This window comes from Emydura macquarii, unplaced genomic scaffold, assembly GCF_026122565.2.
Source record: "Emydura macquarii macquarii isolate MOO-44397 ecotype Brisbane River unplaced genomic scaffold, CSIRO-AGI_Emac_v2 contig_1713, whole genome shotgun sequence".
Classification (NCBI taxonomy): Eukaryota; Metazoa; Chordata; order Testudines; family Chelidae; genus Emydura; species Emydura macquarii.
The window spans coordinates 1908291-1925944 of record NW_027131850.1 but is presented as its reverse complement, the minus strand read 5'-3'; the positions used below and the strand labels follow the sequence as shown (position 1 = coordinate 1925944).

At 38.3% G+C, this 17654-nt stretch overlaps 1 protein-coding gene across 6 annotated transcripts in view; it reads right to left on the bottom strand.

Annotated features, from left to right (window-relative positions):
• EML5 (EMAP like 5) overlaps window positions 1–17654 on the bottom strand; it is a 261963-nt gene that overhangs the window by 219253 nt on the left and 25056 nt on the right. For all 6 annotated transcript variants that reach the window (XM_067556337.1, XM_067556341.1, XM_067556336.1 and 3 more), the window contains exons 2-4: window positions 11903–12062; window positions 7887–7985; window positions 6738–6806 (exon numbers count right to left, since the gene is read on the bottom strand). In XM_067556337.1, coding sequence (XP_067412438.1) covers window positions 6738–6806; window positions 7887–7985; window positions 11903–12062 — 328 coding nt within the window. The remainder of the gene's footprint in view (window positions 1–6737; window positions 6807–7886; window positions 7986–11902; window positions 12063–17654) is intronic.

The window sequence follows — 17654 nt, the reverse complement described above, 5'->3', positions numbered from 1 at the left end:
GGGAGGGAGGATAGGCAGGAGGAATGGAGGTAAAATCATTTGGATAACCATTGGAGATGATTTCCAGTACCCACTTATCTGACATTATCTTTTCCCAGTTTTGACGAAAGAGAACAAGGCGGTGTCTGAAAAAAGAAAGATAATTTGAGTTTTGCAGTAACTGGTGGGAGTGGTAGCTCATGGCCTTGACCACTATATAAAAATTGATGTTTTGATGTTGAAGGCTGTGCAGTTGAAGTTTGGGGCCCCTGTTGGTCTTCATTTTTGTACCCGTTGTCTCTTCTGCTGGGATTCAGAGTTTCTCTGGGTTGGAGGGAACTGGGTAGGTCAGAATCTTTGTGATGTCTGAGATTTGTTGTACTACTATTTTTTCTGTCCAGGTATGTAGAATCCCAGGTAATGCAATGTTGCTCTTGAGTCTTAGTGTGAGGAGGGATTGGATTCCCCCCCACACACACACACACAAGTTTGGATCCTTTGAATGGAAGGTCCTCCACAATCATTTGGACTTCTTTTGGGAAGTTGGAAAGGTAAAGTCACAAAGCTCTTCTCATTACTACTGCCGTTGAAATGGGTGTATCAACAGCATCTAATGAGGTCTGTAATGATATTCTTGCCAGAAGTTGGCCCTTGGCAATGACAAACTTCCAACTGTGCTCTTTAATTGTTTGGGAGCTGTTCAATAAAGGCGTTGAGTTTCAAATAATTGATGTGGTTATATTTCACCAACAGGACCTGAATTTGCAATCCTAAACTGTAGGGTTGCTGATGAGTATGATTTCCTGCTAAGTCAGTCCATTCTTTTCCAGTCCTTGTTGTGGGGTGTTGATTTAGCGTGGCGCTGTCTGCCACATTCAGTTACCACATCTACCACAAGGGAATTTAGGAAGAGTCCATGTATTTAGGGGGCACATCATATTTATATCTGCCCTTTTGCATGTGGGCTGTATCATGGCTGGTGTTTGACAGATTGTTTTGGCTAGGTCTAGTAGGACCTCGTTGATAGGACATGCAATGTGAGCTGACGAGGATGTATGGAGAATGTCCAGCAGTTTACGTTGCGACTCCTTTAATTCTTCAAGGGGGATCTGAAGTGAGTCTGCCACTGTTGGTGACGTCTTGAAATTGTTTAAAAGTCATCTGCTAGAGTTAGTGGAGGACGCTTAAAGGCTTCATCTGGAGAAGATGATTAGATAGATGTTCCTTGCTGGAGTAATTTCTTTATCCAGTTTTGCCTCTTGATCCTCAAGTCTCCTCTTGAGGATCAGGGGATCTAGAAAGGGAAGCTGAGAGAGACTGTTTTCCTCTATCCCTATGTGTGACATTTGAGGTCCTACAGAACTGGTAATTATAGGCTGCCAATGGGCCCCAATACAGCCATTAAGGTGGCATGAAGGGCATGGGTGGTGGTATCCAAGGGTGTCCATACCAAGTGGATGGGCCTTGCCTGTCATGTCAGTATTGTGGCTCTGTAAATGTGTCTAGGTAACTGGTCCCTTGACATTGCCCTTGAAAGCTTTGCACTGAGAGTGAAGATACATTAATTGTCTTCTTCACTCAATAGAGGTGGAGCAGACAAGGAGGCCGACTGAGTGTCTTGGTACCATGGGGAATTAAGGAGACCAAGATGTGGTCAGTACCATGGTGCCAGTACCAAGTAATGGGGATTCTGACATTTCTGAGACCAAGAAGTCAATGTCGAGGGAGTCAGCAGTATATAGTTTTCTGTGATCCGAAGATCAGCCAGAAGACAGTGCTCTGGTCTTTTGTGTCGAAGGACTCAGTACCAAGGCTCTCCTTGCTTTCTAAAACCAGCTGCACTGTTTTAGAAGAGCTAGCGTGTTCTCTAATGGTATTGATACCTCTGAGCTTGTGCCCTTCAGGTATTGAGGCTTACTGATAGTACCAGTACTTGAGGAGCCTAATGCCTCATGGGTACTCTGTCACAGTTCAGATGGTACCAAGGTGGATGATTTTGCCAAGGATCTCTTTCCCCTGGCTAATTCTTTAGTCTGGGGACTTGTATCCCTCTTTTTTGAGGCTTTATGAGACGAATCAGCAGATTTCCTCTTTGAATCCACCTGAGTGTGATGTCCCAAGGACATTGACGGTCATGTTGGGGACAGTTGCTCTGGAGGGGTCGCAGGTTGATCTAAGTGAATTTTTCATCATGAGGAGTCTGAGCTTCATTTCATGGCTTTTTCTTGTCTTTCATTTTAATTTCGGACAGAAAGTACACTTTTGTGGTATGAGAGACTCTTGTAGGCAGCGGATGCAGCATGAATGGCCGTTGCTGACCGGAATAGCTTCTCTGCAGGAGACAGCGTTTAAACCTGGGGAGCCAGGCAAGTCCCTTTTTGAGTTTTATTTCCCCCTAGGGGAAGAAAATGAAATCACTAAGGACAGGGAGATAGCTGCTTTTGAAAGCCACCCTCCAACATTTTTTTTTTTAATAGTACTCTCTTTCCTTTCCTTTCTTTTTTTCTTTTCTTAACCTAGGTAACGTAAACTCTAGTAGCTATTGACTAGAAATACAGTTTAGAAATTAATTGCCACTCGGATTCTGCTAATACTCCATCTCAGGCCAAGGGCGGTTGAGAAAGAACTGAGGACAGTTTGCCCGCTCAGCACTAGAGAACCTCAAGGCAAGGCATGAGACAGGGAGAGCACAAATGTGGGCTGAATGAACACTACCACCAAAAATTTCCGATCAGAGGCACAGGGAAGCAGATGTCCCTATGGGTGCTTCTCTGTAGGGGTAATACCCAAAGAAGAAACGTGGCTTTTTTTTGGCAGCACAGTGAAGCATTGGTAAGCCCACTGTGAGGTACTCTGGCACCACTGATCCTTGAAGTGGAAGGGTTTCCTCTTCTTAGCTGGTAGATAGACCCTGAAGAGCAGAATCCGCTTCTGGACTCTTTGAGGGAGTGAGGGGAGTCATCAGTCCAGATTACAGACCTCAGTGAAAGGGAGGATGGTGCAGTGTTCAACGGTGACAAAGAATGTGGGAAATGGGAAAAGATTCGGGGGGCGGGGGGGAGAAAAGACGTCAAAAACAAAACAAAAAAGTCACACAAAAACCAAGAGTTGCTCCTTTATTTACCTGAGTTCCCCTATAATGTAAGAAATGCTGCTCCATGCACTTAACTGTAGGCTGTTAGAAGTTACTGACTGCTTCAAAAACACAAAAACAGAACTTGAGTGTCTAGACTTGCCTCAATTTTTTTTGTATGACCCTGCTTCCTGCACTTCGATATAGGTGCCTGTCCTAAGCCTGGATAAAGTGATTAGGATTGAGCACAAGACTAACCATGTAACTTTGTATACAAAAAACCCAAAACCTAAATTGGTTATAGAAAAATGGAACCACGCTACCATTCTGGTAAAAATGGGTTTACCAGAATTCTCAGTAGAGAATACTGCCAACCCCTCGTGCTGCATGAAGATTACTGGTGAAAGTCAGTCTCTGGAAGACATGACACCAAAAAGTTTGATGCAGATAATAAGAAAACACTTCAAAGTCAGTTACTGGAACACGAGATTAATGTTTCAAACATCAAAGATCTCGCAGATCATGAGGGACATGAACTATGAACTTGAAATCCTGAGCATGAATCAGAGCAGATTGACAGGTGTGGATGAGAAGCGTTTCAGGCAAGAGAAGAAACATCTATACAAGTCATAGTGACAATGTACACTTAGCAGAAGTAGCGCTCATTATGATAGATTCTATGAAAAAAATCAACCAACACATCATATATGCCAGGCTCCAAATCAGGTTTCTAAAAATGTCAATATGATTGCTATGCTCTGACAGAGGAACATAATGATGAGAATAAAGATGAGTATTATAACTGACTCCAAATGTGATTGACATAATACCAAAACATGATTTACTCCTTGTGATGACCAAAGTAGGATGTGATAATCAAGGAATGGAAAGATCAATGGGGAAACGTGTTGGGAATCATTAACCCAAAATGGTGAGAGATTCATTTAATTGTGCATGGTGTCTATCTCAGATCTTGCAAGTACCCTGTTCCCTCATAAAGAAACACAAAATTCCGCAGATGACAAAACAAAAAACCAAGATTAATCACAACACCATCAGCTCAAGATATAGGTCATCTGTTCAAGATGGAAGGGCATATCGAGCAGCAGATGTCAGCACTGACTACAATCTTTGCATTGCCAAGTTGAATTTAAAATTGAGAAATCTCAACTTTAAAAAGAAAGCAGCAAAGAAAATCCACAGTAAGAACTGAAAATAAAAAGTACTGTGAGAAAATCCAACTTCAACTAAGGTACAGATCTTATCTTCCTCTGCCACTGGCAATGCCTAACACAACAACTGGACCTGAAGAAAACTGGGTAATGCTCAGAAACAATGTGATTCAAGCTACAGCAGTTGCATTTGGACAGCAGCATAAACAGAGCAAGAATTAGATAAGCCAAGAGATGTGTTGTCTTACTGATCAGAAGTAAAACTCCTGAATTTTAAGACCAATGAAACATTGAAAACAGCAAAAGCAGGAGTACAACAGAAAAAGCAGTAAAAATAAAACAAGGAAAGAGAAATAGATATGTTTAAGACCTAGCATCTGAAGCTGTTATGATAGGAAACCACAGTCGCTTACTCAGTAACTAAAACCGTGTGTAGAAACTTCAAAACAGGAAATGGGACAAAAAAATAAAGAAGGAAAAAATGCTTACATCTTAGGTAGAACAGATGGGCAGAGCATTTTAAATAAGTCCTCAACAGACTAAGCCCTACCTCAGCACCAGAATTTGATGAAACATGCAAACCTGATCAACTTGGTATCAACATGAGTTCCTGACAGATGTCAGAAGTACAGGTTACAAACAAGCAGCTGAAAAACAAAGCAGTAGGAGATAATCAAATCACAGCAGAAATGCACTTGACACTACAACCCTAACCAAATTGGCAGAGCTGTTTAATGAGGTCTGGGGAAAAGAGACCATTCCTAAGCAGTAGAAACACAGAATAATTCTCAGAATACTCAAAAAGGGTGATTTTACTTTACTTACAACTGGAGAGGCATCACTACCCTCTGTAGCAGGAAAAAAGTCTTCTGTTATGTGATACTACACAGGATGAAAGAGGCAATGGATTCAAAGTTTAGGGAAGAATAGTCTGGATTAAGGCCCAAGAGATCCTGTGTAGATCAGATAGCCACACTAAAGACTATCAGAAGAACACATACAATGGCAGGCTCCCCTTATTATCAATTTCATTGATTTTCAAAAGATATTTAACCACCTGCATAGCCATACATTGTGGAATATTCTTCATTCTTATGAAATTCCAGCTAAAGTCATCCACATCATCAAGGCTATCTACAGCGAGACAAACAGTGCTGTAAGGGTGAACAGCCCGACACCACAGTGGTTCAAGTGTGGACATAGAATGCAGCCTTGTTTCATGCCCATGTCTATCTCCAACGTTATTTGGAATGGCCATAGATTGGATAACAAAGAAGTGCATTAACACAAACATCGGCAAAGCATGGATAGATGGCAAATGCCTGCAAGACCTAAATGTTGCTGATAATATTGTGCTATTGACCAATACCTCCAAAAAGCTACAAAGAAAGACTTTGGCAAAAACAGCAGGCCAAACAGGGCTCAAAATCTGTTACTCCAAGCAAATGTCCTTGAAACCCAAAGATCAAACAGTAACATTATATGAGAAGGCAAAAACATGAAGAAAGTTGAACAATTCATTTATCTGGGCAGCACCATATTAGGTAACAGAGACTTTAAGAAACAAGTGATATCAAGGATAGGAAGGCATCCACAGCATTCACTAAACTCAACATATGGAAGTCAAAGATATACAGTACCAAAAACAAAACTGAATTTTCAACTCGCATGTAATCTCAGTACTAACATGCAGCTGCAATAGTGGGATATCTTAAAATATTAGAAAACTAGATGCCTTTGAAATTAAACACTTATGAAAGATTCTGGGCATTGGATAGTGTGACTTTATCAATGAAGAGATCTGAGAAATTACTAACCAGCAGCTTAGCTCCACTAGAATTAGAAAGAAGTGTTGGATATATTTGGGGCATGCCAACACCCAGACTCCCACGCAAAGTTGTCACATGGAAACCAACTGGTGTGAGGAAAGGAGAGCCCCAAGAGAAATCTTAAGAACCATAACTATTAGCAGGGAGGACAGAACAATCAATCAATCTTAACACTACAGAGCAGGTGGAAGCAGTAGATAACGACAGACATACGAAAGACTAGTTTCTACCCTGTGTGCCAACACTGGCACGAGAAGGATATAATAATAATAAATAATAATCATCATAATTCTCACTTGGGATTTCAAACAGTATATTTTATAATACTTTATTTAAAAATAAACTTCAGTGTATCTTGTGGAAGAACTCATGTCCTTTTTAAAAGGAACTGCATTAGCAGTTGTCCAATTACAAATGTTCTTTTTCCAATGTATGTGTTCAATTCCATTTATATTAAGCAGCAACTGAACCGAATATACTCTATTAATGGAAAAGTTATCAGAATACTTAATGAGCAATACATTTAGAATCTTACTAATAAATTACAAAAAAAAAAGTAAGCCTCAACATCTAAATTAAATATAAAAGTACTCCCTTTAGATTCCATAATTACTTGTTTTACCAAAAAAAAAAAAGATAGTAACTATAACATTTATATAAGAAAAATGTAATGTAGTACAGTACCTTAATGTGTTTTACACCACAGCTGACTAGTTTGTTTGGTTGGTACAAATCCCAAGAAATATCAAATATCTGCAAATAAATCAGAATACTAGTAAAGATGGCCTTTAATACATTAATAATTTTAGATACAAGTGAAAAGAGTAAAAATTTACATCAAGATGATGAACACCAAACAATCTACTGACCTATAGACAACAGAAAGCTAATTTTAGAAATATTTTAGAGTGTTTCAAAGAAGTTTATTGGTATTTTTTTTAATGCTTCCCTTCAAAAGTTAAATTGCATTGTACATTATATAAATAGCTTTCATTATCTGTATTTGTCTGGCATACACAAAGTAACAGTTACAGAACTATGTATGTGTATTTAAAAGTCGTAGAAAAAAATCCCATCTTGTATTTGAGAAATAAGATTTGATTATGTAATTAAAGACTACCATAATATATATGAAAAAAAGGGGTACACAAGTTTAATGCTGCTATTTCCAGATGTTTGAGGACTTTACCTGCATAGTTTCAATGTTCTTTTAATGCCCTCTCTCATTTTTATGTATTCTTAGATTTGTGTATCTAAATTACAAGCTTGATAAGGTGATAAAGTTCAATATCTGTGTGTCAGAATGTTCTGAAGGAGTTATCAGTGATGTTCTCAAAAGCCTGGAAAACTTTAAATTCCAGTGAGATTATAAATATGAAAAAGTCACCAAATATATATTATTGTTAAATGGAGTTGGTTTAAATTCTTGTAACATGGCTTACTCTGTAATGTGTTCTCTCATTTGTAAGAAAGCTATGAATAAGCCTGCTTCAAAATGGTCTCCAAAGTACCCTATCTATTCCCCAACTCCTAAACCACATCACACCTAATAAACTCCAGAGTTCAAAAGATTTGACACATTTTGGTTCTCCCATACTAGGAGTAGGGTCCAGCATTGCCTCAATATGACACCTTCGATATGTGCTCCTAGGTCTCCACAGAATATGCATAGATATTTATGATACATATATTTTTCTAAAATAAATTTCACATGACCTGCTTCTATAATCTATAAAAGTTCTTATTCAGAAAACAAAAATTCCTAACATGTACACACACAGGTTTCAACAAACCAAAATTCCACCAATACTCCAGTTAATTACTTATGCTTACCCTGTCTGTATGACCAGGAGCCATAGATAACATTTTTCCTTTTCTCCAGTCCCACACGCATATTGTATTTTTTGAATCCAGACCGACTGAGACCAAACGCTGAAAATTTCCAAGAAATTTATAAAAACAAAAAAAGGAAAATATCAGTATTTGGATCGAGTTCCCATTTTATTTTGAGAGACATCTTACTATAACTGGATTTTTAAAAGAAAATTATACATATTTAAGAGGGAAAATAGAGAAATAGGGCCCAGTGTTATTCTTCATGTAGACAAAAAGCTTCCACGCATGTTGTGGTGGTAGAAGAATACACTTTTATAAATCTGAGGTTAACTAGTACTTTAACAACTATTAAAAGATATTTCTGAATTAATATTTTGAATATTGTTCTTGAGATGTCTTCAATATACAAATGTGAACAGAACATAAGGTACAGAGTAAAGACCCAATCATGTAAAAATGCAGGTGCTTAACATTAAGTATGTGAGCAGACCCATTAAAGTTAAATTTAAACTAAGTAAGTGTTTACAGGCTCAAGGTGTATGTATTAATCTTAAAATTTCAAGGAAGTGTAAACAATAACTATATTATCTTTACATCTTCAAAACCTTTGTTAAACAAAACACTTCTTTAAAAAAAAAAAGTTAAAGCTGAGAGCATTTTTAAAATTCAGTTCAGCCAATATATAAAATATTAAAAAATATTTTTGGGTGTATTAAACTTTACTCTGTTCCTTTCAGAAATAAAATAAAGTGGATAGTATGCATGTGCACATATAGCTTCATATAAGATGCTTAACAAGAGGTGCAATTCAATTCTGCACTTTCAGGCATTGCTGCCTACTAAAAACCACCACAGGCATCCTGAGCTGCGCAAAAATGGTGGTTATTTTTAGGGCTGCAAATTAGTCGCAGTTAAAGCCTGCGATTAACTCAAAACAAATTAACACGTTTTTAACGTGTTAATCGCACACCAAGGTGCCACTCCTCCTGCCGCCCTGCTCCACTTGCCGCCTCCTCCCCCCTTCCCCATGGAGCCGATCCTCGACCAAGCTGCTCCAAACCGGAAGCCTGCCTCCTGTCTGCTGCATAGAACTGGGGTGAGGCTGATGTCCCGGTGTCCACATTTCTCCGTCCGTGCACCCAATCACCACTGAGCTGGGGTCAGGGAACATGGGGAACCTGTCTGTTGCTCAGATGAGCATCTCTTCCCCTCCGCTGCCATCTACAGCTACCACTGCCCCTATCCACCCCCCACTTCCCCAGCCTTGGAGCAACCTCCTGGCCAAGCTGCACAGGACCAGGAGCCACCTTGTCTGCTGTGCGGGGGGTGGGAGGGGGACTGATGTCAGCGTGTCCCCATCCTCCTGCCCATGTACCCTGTCTCCACTGAACTGGGGTGTAGGGACAGGGAGCTTGTCCGTGCTGTTGCCTGTAAGTCAGGCTCTCTGAACAAGTGTTCAGGCTGATGAATGCTCTGCTTAAAGACACAGCCCGCTAAACACACACACTGCTCCCCGCCCCTCGTACTCTTCCCCCACAATATCAAAAAATATTTAAATAAATGATATTCTATTATTGTTTAACAGTGTGATTAAAACTGCAATTAATCACTTTTTTTTAGTCGCGCAATTAATTTTTTTAATCATTTGACAGCCCTAGTTAATTTATATTTTGAAGGCTAATCTATATCCTTCTCCATAAGATATGTTATTAAATAATTCCTGCTGCTTCCTTCAGAGCAGCAACTGATTTTGACTTGCATGACTGCCTTAGCATCAGGGTCCAAAACTAGCACTGAGGGAATTCAGTAAGCATATACAAGGAGTCCCCAGACAATTAAAAGATGAAAAAAAAAATTAAAAAATATTTCTATGCTCCCTAGTGCTCCCTTAGCCTAATATATGGAAATATACAGCATATTTCTGGGCTTAACTCACTTTTCATTTGAGCTTTACAGTTCAACTTTATTATTTATATCTTAAGCAGTGACAGTGCAATTTGTACTATGTAATATCTGACCTCAATCTTAAACAATCTTAAAGACAGACTAAGATCAGAAAGTGAGCAGTAGGGTGTTTTGGTTTTTTTACATTTGGGTGGTGATGGCTTTATATGTATTATATAGTGGAAGGACTTGCGAGCCTTATGGACAAAGATTTTTCTTCCTTTAACTGATAATGCTTACACTCATAGGACCAAATTGAGGCAAATTTAGTCTCTCTTTCCTGACCCAGGTAGATCATAATAGTCAGTTAACAAGCCTGCCTACCATCTTGAAGTTGTTTCTAAAAATGGCTAGATTCATGCTTAACTGTATTTCCAAAGATAGCATATTCTAGAGGTTCAGCTCTACTATCAAGAAACTTCTACCATAAACTTTACCATTGGGGCCTGCAAGTTCTAACATATGGGATGAGCATAGGCATGGACAACTGGGGAACTAGGGACTTATAGCCCTCCCACCAACCCCCCCCAAAATGTAGTAGTTGCATTAATAAGGAAAAACTGAGTTGGGAACAGAAGTTCATTTATCTCATTTTATTAAAAATGAAGACTTGTAGTTATGATGCAAAACTACTCATTGAAATGATATTTAACAGCTATAATTTTATTTTTAATTCTAGTGTCCCCCAAAATACAAAAACATTGTTTATGTCCCTGATGAGTATAGATGTATAGCACTTTGGAGATGCGGAGACAATTTTAAGGTAACTTCGGCTTAGACCATTGAGGGCTTTATATATGGCAATCAGCACCTTGAATTTCACACACCAGTCAAATGGCAACAAGACCAGAATGAATCTTTACACCTCCCCAAGCCACTCGGGGGACAGTCAGCTACAGTCTGGACCAGAATGACTTTCCAGCAGACAAACTTTAATCCTAGACTATGATAGTTGAGTTAAGAGTTTATGAAGGTAAGAATGATTGATGCTAGAATAGCATTTAAGTAGCGGCATAGTTCTCTTCACCAACTATAAGCAAAAGAATGTTTTTCTTGCAAACAATGCAGCTTGAAAGTTTAGCCATAGTGAGAAATCTAAAACCCAAAGATTCCTGATCACGCTGATGAGCTCTAAGGCTTCTCTCTTATTTAACCAGGTTTTTTTTTAAATGAAATCCACACTTGGAAGCATGCTTAACTCCGGCTCAACACTGCTTCTCTTGATATCAGCCAGATAATGAGAATAATTGGTCTCTACACCTATACATTTCTAACTGGGAAAGCAGTAGAGCTAACAGTTAACAGAAATTAGTTCCCTGGCTAACAGAAGGAACAGACAAGTCAGCTAGGGAAGAACACAGCCTAAGGACCATATTGTTCCTGGCCTTTGCACAGGTTTGTAAAAAGGGAAGAATGGGAAGGGAAAGGAGAGTAGCACAAGGAGCCTTCTCTCCACCCTGTGCAGAGGCCAGGCACAATTGCAGTTAGGACTGAAGTGTTAGCTATCCCAAAAAATAGGGAAAAGAAGATAAAATATGCCCCATGTCAACTAGCAGAGCCATCTAACTCAGAGGAGAGAGAATAGAGTGCTGAAAAGCTCAGGGAAACAGTTTGCTACTCTGGGAACAGTGCCTTCTAAAGCCCTGCTGGAGCAGTGGCTCCACACTGTCACCAATAAAAGCCAGAACCATAATGACATAAAAAAGTTCACAGGCTTCGGGCCAGATTAAGTCCTCTTTTCGAGATGGCTGATATTTTGTTAGCTGGGGAAGAACCTGCCATCATGGGTGTTGTCTTTCTTGCTCTCCCCTCTAACTGGAATGAGGACACTACTACAGTGCTTTAAGTGCCTCACCCCTCTTCATTTGGATCTCTTCTGAAGTTGCAAATTTTAAAGTTTTGCAAGAAAAGCATCTATAAATACTGACCACATCACTTTCCTGAAACTGGAGCTAGACAAATAAAATCTTTGATTCACTTCATCTCCTGAAAGAAAACTGTGTAGCAGGGTTTAGACAGTTTACCTTTTAAAAAAAACAGATTTTGAAAATAGAATATTGACTACATACCTGCCCATCTAAGTCAAATGCCAAGCAAGCTATACCATGTGTGTGAACGTCTTTCAGTATTGATATAGTTTGCACAGTGTACGAGTCCCAAACACAGATATATGGTTCTTTTCCAACTTGCCCTGTTGCCACCAACACTCGTTCAGGATGCAAAGCAAGGCTGCCAAAAAATGAAAAATAATTTAAAAAATAATTAGAACATTTGTTCAAGGAACTTGTATCTTATTTTGCTTGTTAATTAAAATGTTAATTTAATTCCTTGACTTTCATGGTAGCCATACAACTTTCTTTAATTCAGTCCTACCAACCAAACCTGGATCTTCCATGAGGCCTTTTCCAATGTGAAACTTATTTCATAACCTGTCAAACTCACCGGTCTTCTGGTCTGCAACATACATGCTTTACAAAATTCTTCTACTTAGCTACTTCCTATTTCCTCCAATTTAAAAAGATAATGCAAACACATAATTTTTAAGTAAGAACAGCTGACTTAAAACATAATAAAAATAAATAATGCTTGCCCATAGTTAAGGTTGCAGCAGAGCTTAGTTGATTTTTCAAAGTGTTCTAGAATCCACATGCTTAGGCAAACTGCTTTAAAAATTGCTATGCCACATGAGAAGACAGAGCCAAATGCAGAGGAACTCTGGGGTTGTTTGGTCAAAGAGTTCCTGAGATCCAGACCCTCACAGAACACCTTTGTCCACTAGACCCCCAAAGAAACAATGCATTTCTTTTAATACTTTTCTGGACACATGGCCAGAAAAAACAGCAGCAAGAATCCCTCCTCCCCAAAAAAACCAAAAAACAAATCTCATTCCTGGAATGCCAAAGCACTGATCTGGTGTTCATTACCAGGGTCAGGCTCCAAAATGGCAATTTAACTCATGATGTGGTGAATATGTGAATGAGGTAACAGAGGGACTGAAGTCTTCCAATTTAGATTTCATAGCAAAGGATGATGGGTAAGAGGAATGTATACCAAGGGAAATTCAATCTATTTAAGAGGGCTTTGTACAAACTGGATACAGCAAAACAGAGTGATCTGTGAAATGCTGTACTTGATCCAGGAAGGTAACCATTTGAAAGACGGCTCTGTATCATCAGTAACAGACCTTTCCCCCTCCCTAGACAAGTCTCCCAGACAATGGAAATACACAAAATAGATGTTAACCGACATCCATTCTCTGTATTTATCTTCTGAAGAATACTTACAGCAAAGAGGGGCAACGCAGTGCGTGATGGTAATAAATCACTTAGGAGCTGACCTATATCCAGGTGTCAAGCTGTCTGGAGTGGCTCAAGGTGGCAGACTGTTAAGAAGCAGGGCACAAACCCCAAATTGGTTGAGAGTTCTATATTTAGCTTTCACCAGCCAAGCATCAAGTGTAAACTCCTCAGGCACTGTAACAGCCTAACCATGGAGTCACAGATAGTCCCCTTGGCTACTCTGATCTCTCTTGCCATCTAGGCAACCTTGCCTTTGTGCTAGATGGTCCCTTACACCAAAAATCACAATACTCCTCAGGTTACTCCCAATTCCAAAGGACCAGTCACTTACCCCAGAGACAATGCTTGAAGCCAATCCTATAATAAACTAACTAAAGATATATTAAGTTATTTACAAGATTAAAGCAGATACACAATTTACAGTCTTAAATTCCAAAAGATGATAGAAGCTGCTGCAATACGCAAGCTCCTTTAGGGCTAACCCAGACTAAGCAACTGAGGTCCCTTGTTTATCCTTAGAAATCTCGCCCTTCCAAAGTCCAAACATCATAGAGATACATTTCTTCTTGTCAGGGATTTTTATTCCCTTCCTCCCAGAGTTCAAGATAATGGAATGAGTTCACGCGCACATCTCATTTTCATGAGGGAGGGAAGAATGTAGTTAAAGTCTGTGTTCTTTGATGTTTCACAATGGCTCATTTGATTTCAGTGGGCCTCCTTGGTGGGCAGGAGCCAATTTCTTGTGCAGAAAACCAGCATTTCACACTTTTTACATCTTTCCTATTTGATGAGTGAGAGAGGATTACAATGCAAAACACTTAATATTACCTTACACCATGGGATACAGGTGTTAACCTACAAGCATTTCATAAAGACTAAACACATTCTTATAAACTTCACATCTATTTCAACAATACTAATACATGTGTGTGATCCAGACTGGTCTCCAGCTATGTATGTCAGCGTACAGTTGAGATCTACAGCCTTGGCATGAGCTGACACCTGGTCTGCCCAAGACCCACCAGGAACTTGATAAGTAAGTCCAGAGAAGATAAAAGGTGCTGTGGACATAGAAGGGAGGAGCTAGATCAAGCTAGTCAGGGAGTTATCAGAGGAGAACAATTTAAAGAAATGTAAGATTTCTTTTCTCTGTAACTAACCTAAGAGAAAACAAACTTCACTGTGTTTTGCAAAGTATGCAGATGAGGTATGTTATACCAACTGTTTCTTTGGTTTTACTACATTTTTTTCCTCTACTAATAAATCTTGTTTTTACAAATATACTGTTGTATGAATAATTTCATACAGCACAATTACCTAAGCACTTCCTCATGGATCTGATCAATATCAGCACATCCCTCCAATGAAAAGAAACAACGTGCATATGTGGGAAGGAGAAAAAGAACCTGATGAGGGGGGGAAATGTTGGAACTGAAAGGATCTGAGTGGGACAAAGAAGGGGGAAAGGAAACAGGACTAGATGGATGATGATAAGAAAAGCAAGGGAGGCAAAGAGCTGGGCGGGAGGGAGGAATGAGGAAGAAAGGACCAAGTGAAGGAGTAAAGAGAGGAAGAGGAAGGAGGAAAAACACTGAAGCATAGTCATCTCATGAATTAGCCAGACTTGAAGTCAGGACCCCTGGGTTCCATCTCTGGCTCTGCCACTAACTTGTTAAGTAATCTTAGGCAGGACAATCAGTTCTCCCCATCTCTAAAATAAGGTTAATAATATGAGGAGGACCACCATATTATTACCTGAACAGGCAGACTTAAATACTTCTATCCCTCACAATTAGGTGAAAGCATCTTACATGCTTTCAGATGGAAAGCGTTATATAATATAAGTGTCAAGTATTATTGTGAATGTATTTTTTATTTGATGGGAAGAACAAGCTAAAGAAGAAAAGACAAGTGCAGAAGAGAATGAAATCTCCATTACAACGCAGTAGCTGCATATACCAAAGCAAGGCAAAAGATATTTAAACAACCTTTCTAACATGTATGAATTACTGGACACCAAAAGCTATATAACAGCCAACATTTGAAACCTACCTGCCTCCAGTTAGGCTCTTAAAACCCTTATTTAGGTGCCCAAATATGAAGACTTGATTTTGAAAAAACTGAGCACTTGCAGCTATCACTGACTTCCACACCATGGAACTTTGACCTCAGCAGAAACTGCAGTTGCTCAAAAATCTCTGAAAAATCAGGCTACTTTATTTAGGTGTCTAAAAATGGATTTGGGAGCTTAATGTCTGGCAACTAGATTTAAAAATTTTGGCCAAGGTACACTATTTTAAAATATTCACATGACACGAAGAGTTTATCTTAAATTACATTTTGCTGCACCCATAGACAGATATTCACAGATGTGCATATAATAATCTTGTTATGCAAGAATTAAACTATTTTATCATAATACTACTTAAACCACAAGTTCAGTGATTTGGCTAAAATATGTACATTCAATGAAAAAAATTAATCAAATAGTATGACATAGAAACACTTCTTGTATCAGTATATATGCATAATGCTTAAAATCAGAAAATAAGTTCTGATTTCAAAGACCCTATGAAGTTCAGGAAGCAAAAATTAGTGCCTGTAGCGATGATTTTTTTCAAATAGATCTTTATTCATTTGATTTGCTTTTAATGTATGTAAAAAAGGAGATTTTGAAGATATGGTCATTTTTCCAAAGAATTAAAATAGCAAATAATCTGTGCATCTGTGTAAGAGTATACATCTAGTAGGAGATGCCTAAGAATGGTATCATTCTGTGGTAACCAGGTTTATCAATTCCACTATGAGACTGTTCACAGCTTATGGGGTACTTTATGAAGCTGCTCCCAAACCTGTATTTCCCACAAAAAAAGCACACACTTATCATACGACTATGCCTGCTAGAGTAATGTTTATGTGCTTTCAATAAAAGATTTGACTTTGTCATTGCCAGTCTATGGTTTTATTTGAGATTTATAAATCTAATTATAGTAGTGCCATATTTCAACATCTACATAGACCCAATTTTAAAATTACTGTGTAATAAGGGCATTTGATCTTGGAAATACTAGCTTTTTTGAAAAAAAAAAAAAAAAAACTAAATGCTACAAAGTGAATATTAAGTAGTATTTTGCTGCAGTATCTATATAGAAAATGCTGCTTTCCCAAAACATCTTAAGCCAATGATAACTGATATACTTTAGCCATAAACTGTGAATAAAAATGCTCCAAGCATACCAAGATAATAGAGACTGGCTTATAAAGCTGAAACATTGCTGCCATTAATAAGATGACTGGATTTTTTAAACCTGCTCTCCTGTGATCTGGTCAAGTAAATGTGATTTTAAGACTGATGTGGACATCTGCTTGACTCAATGGTGCATCCTTGAAGCCAAGTCTGTCCTATATTATGATTGCACCAATTCTAGTGGTCAGAGATGAGAAGCTAGCAGCACCCAAACATGTAATTAGAAGATTTTTTTTTTTAAATAATGAAGCTTGTGAATATTGCATAGATTAACACATTAAACTTATCCACAAAAGCACAGGATTAAGGCAAAACCCTCTATTGATCGAGAAACGAAAATAGAAACCAAACTAATATCTTAAAGTTTTACTTCTAAAAGCCATTCAATGTACTTAAGTAGCCCAAAATTAAGTTTAACTTCAGAAAAAAAAAAAAAAAAAAAGATCACTGAAAACGGTAAATCTGCGTTTTTATGTATCACTTTCTACCATAGAGTCAAGCAATGGTATATGCATATAGAGTATATGCAAATAAGTAGAATGCAAAACCCAGATCCCAATTCATTCTAAAATAAAAAAATAAAATAAGAATGGGTTTATGCACTGCAGAAGTTTACACTAGTATAGGCATACTGAATTAAACTAGCAGCTAGATATTTTTTACTGAACTGGCCCTGTTAGTACTTTGTATAAGCACTTATATCTACAGAATATACATATTGACTCAGGAAAGATATCATTTGCTTCAGTACAGACTGAACAGTCACAGCTGTGTGTTATGTTCACTCCCAGTAAAAACAGCAAAATACAAATCTGAAACTCTGCCTTAGCAACAACAAAATTACACTCCCACACAATGAATGGGGAAAACACTAGAAAAGGCAAGTACAGTGTAACTCTCTTCTGCCTATTTTGGAAATGCTCATGGCTACAGAAATTTTGTATCATGATAAAACACTTCAAAAAATAAATCACTGAATTAGACAAATTTGTAGCATCAGAAGTAGAGTCAGACTGTATCCCTCTATTCCTACAATTTACAAAGTCAAGGTTACCTAAAATTAAATACTACTTTCAGCTGTATACTCTACACATCTTGTGGAAGCAAGCAAAAGAATGTAAAGGAAATGGAAGTGCTCCCTTACCTCATTGTAATTGGAATGCTTACAAAGATAGAGAACCTTGTTTTATATAAAGGCAAGATCTGGATAACAAATACATGGATAACTGTATGCAGTGTAACAGTGCACTTTTTGCAAACACTTAAGAAAAACAA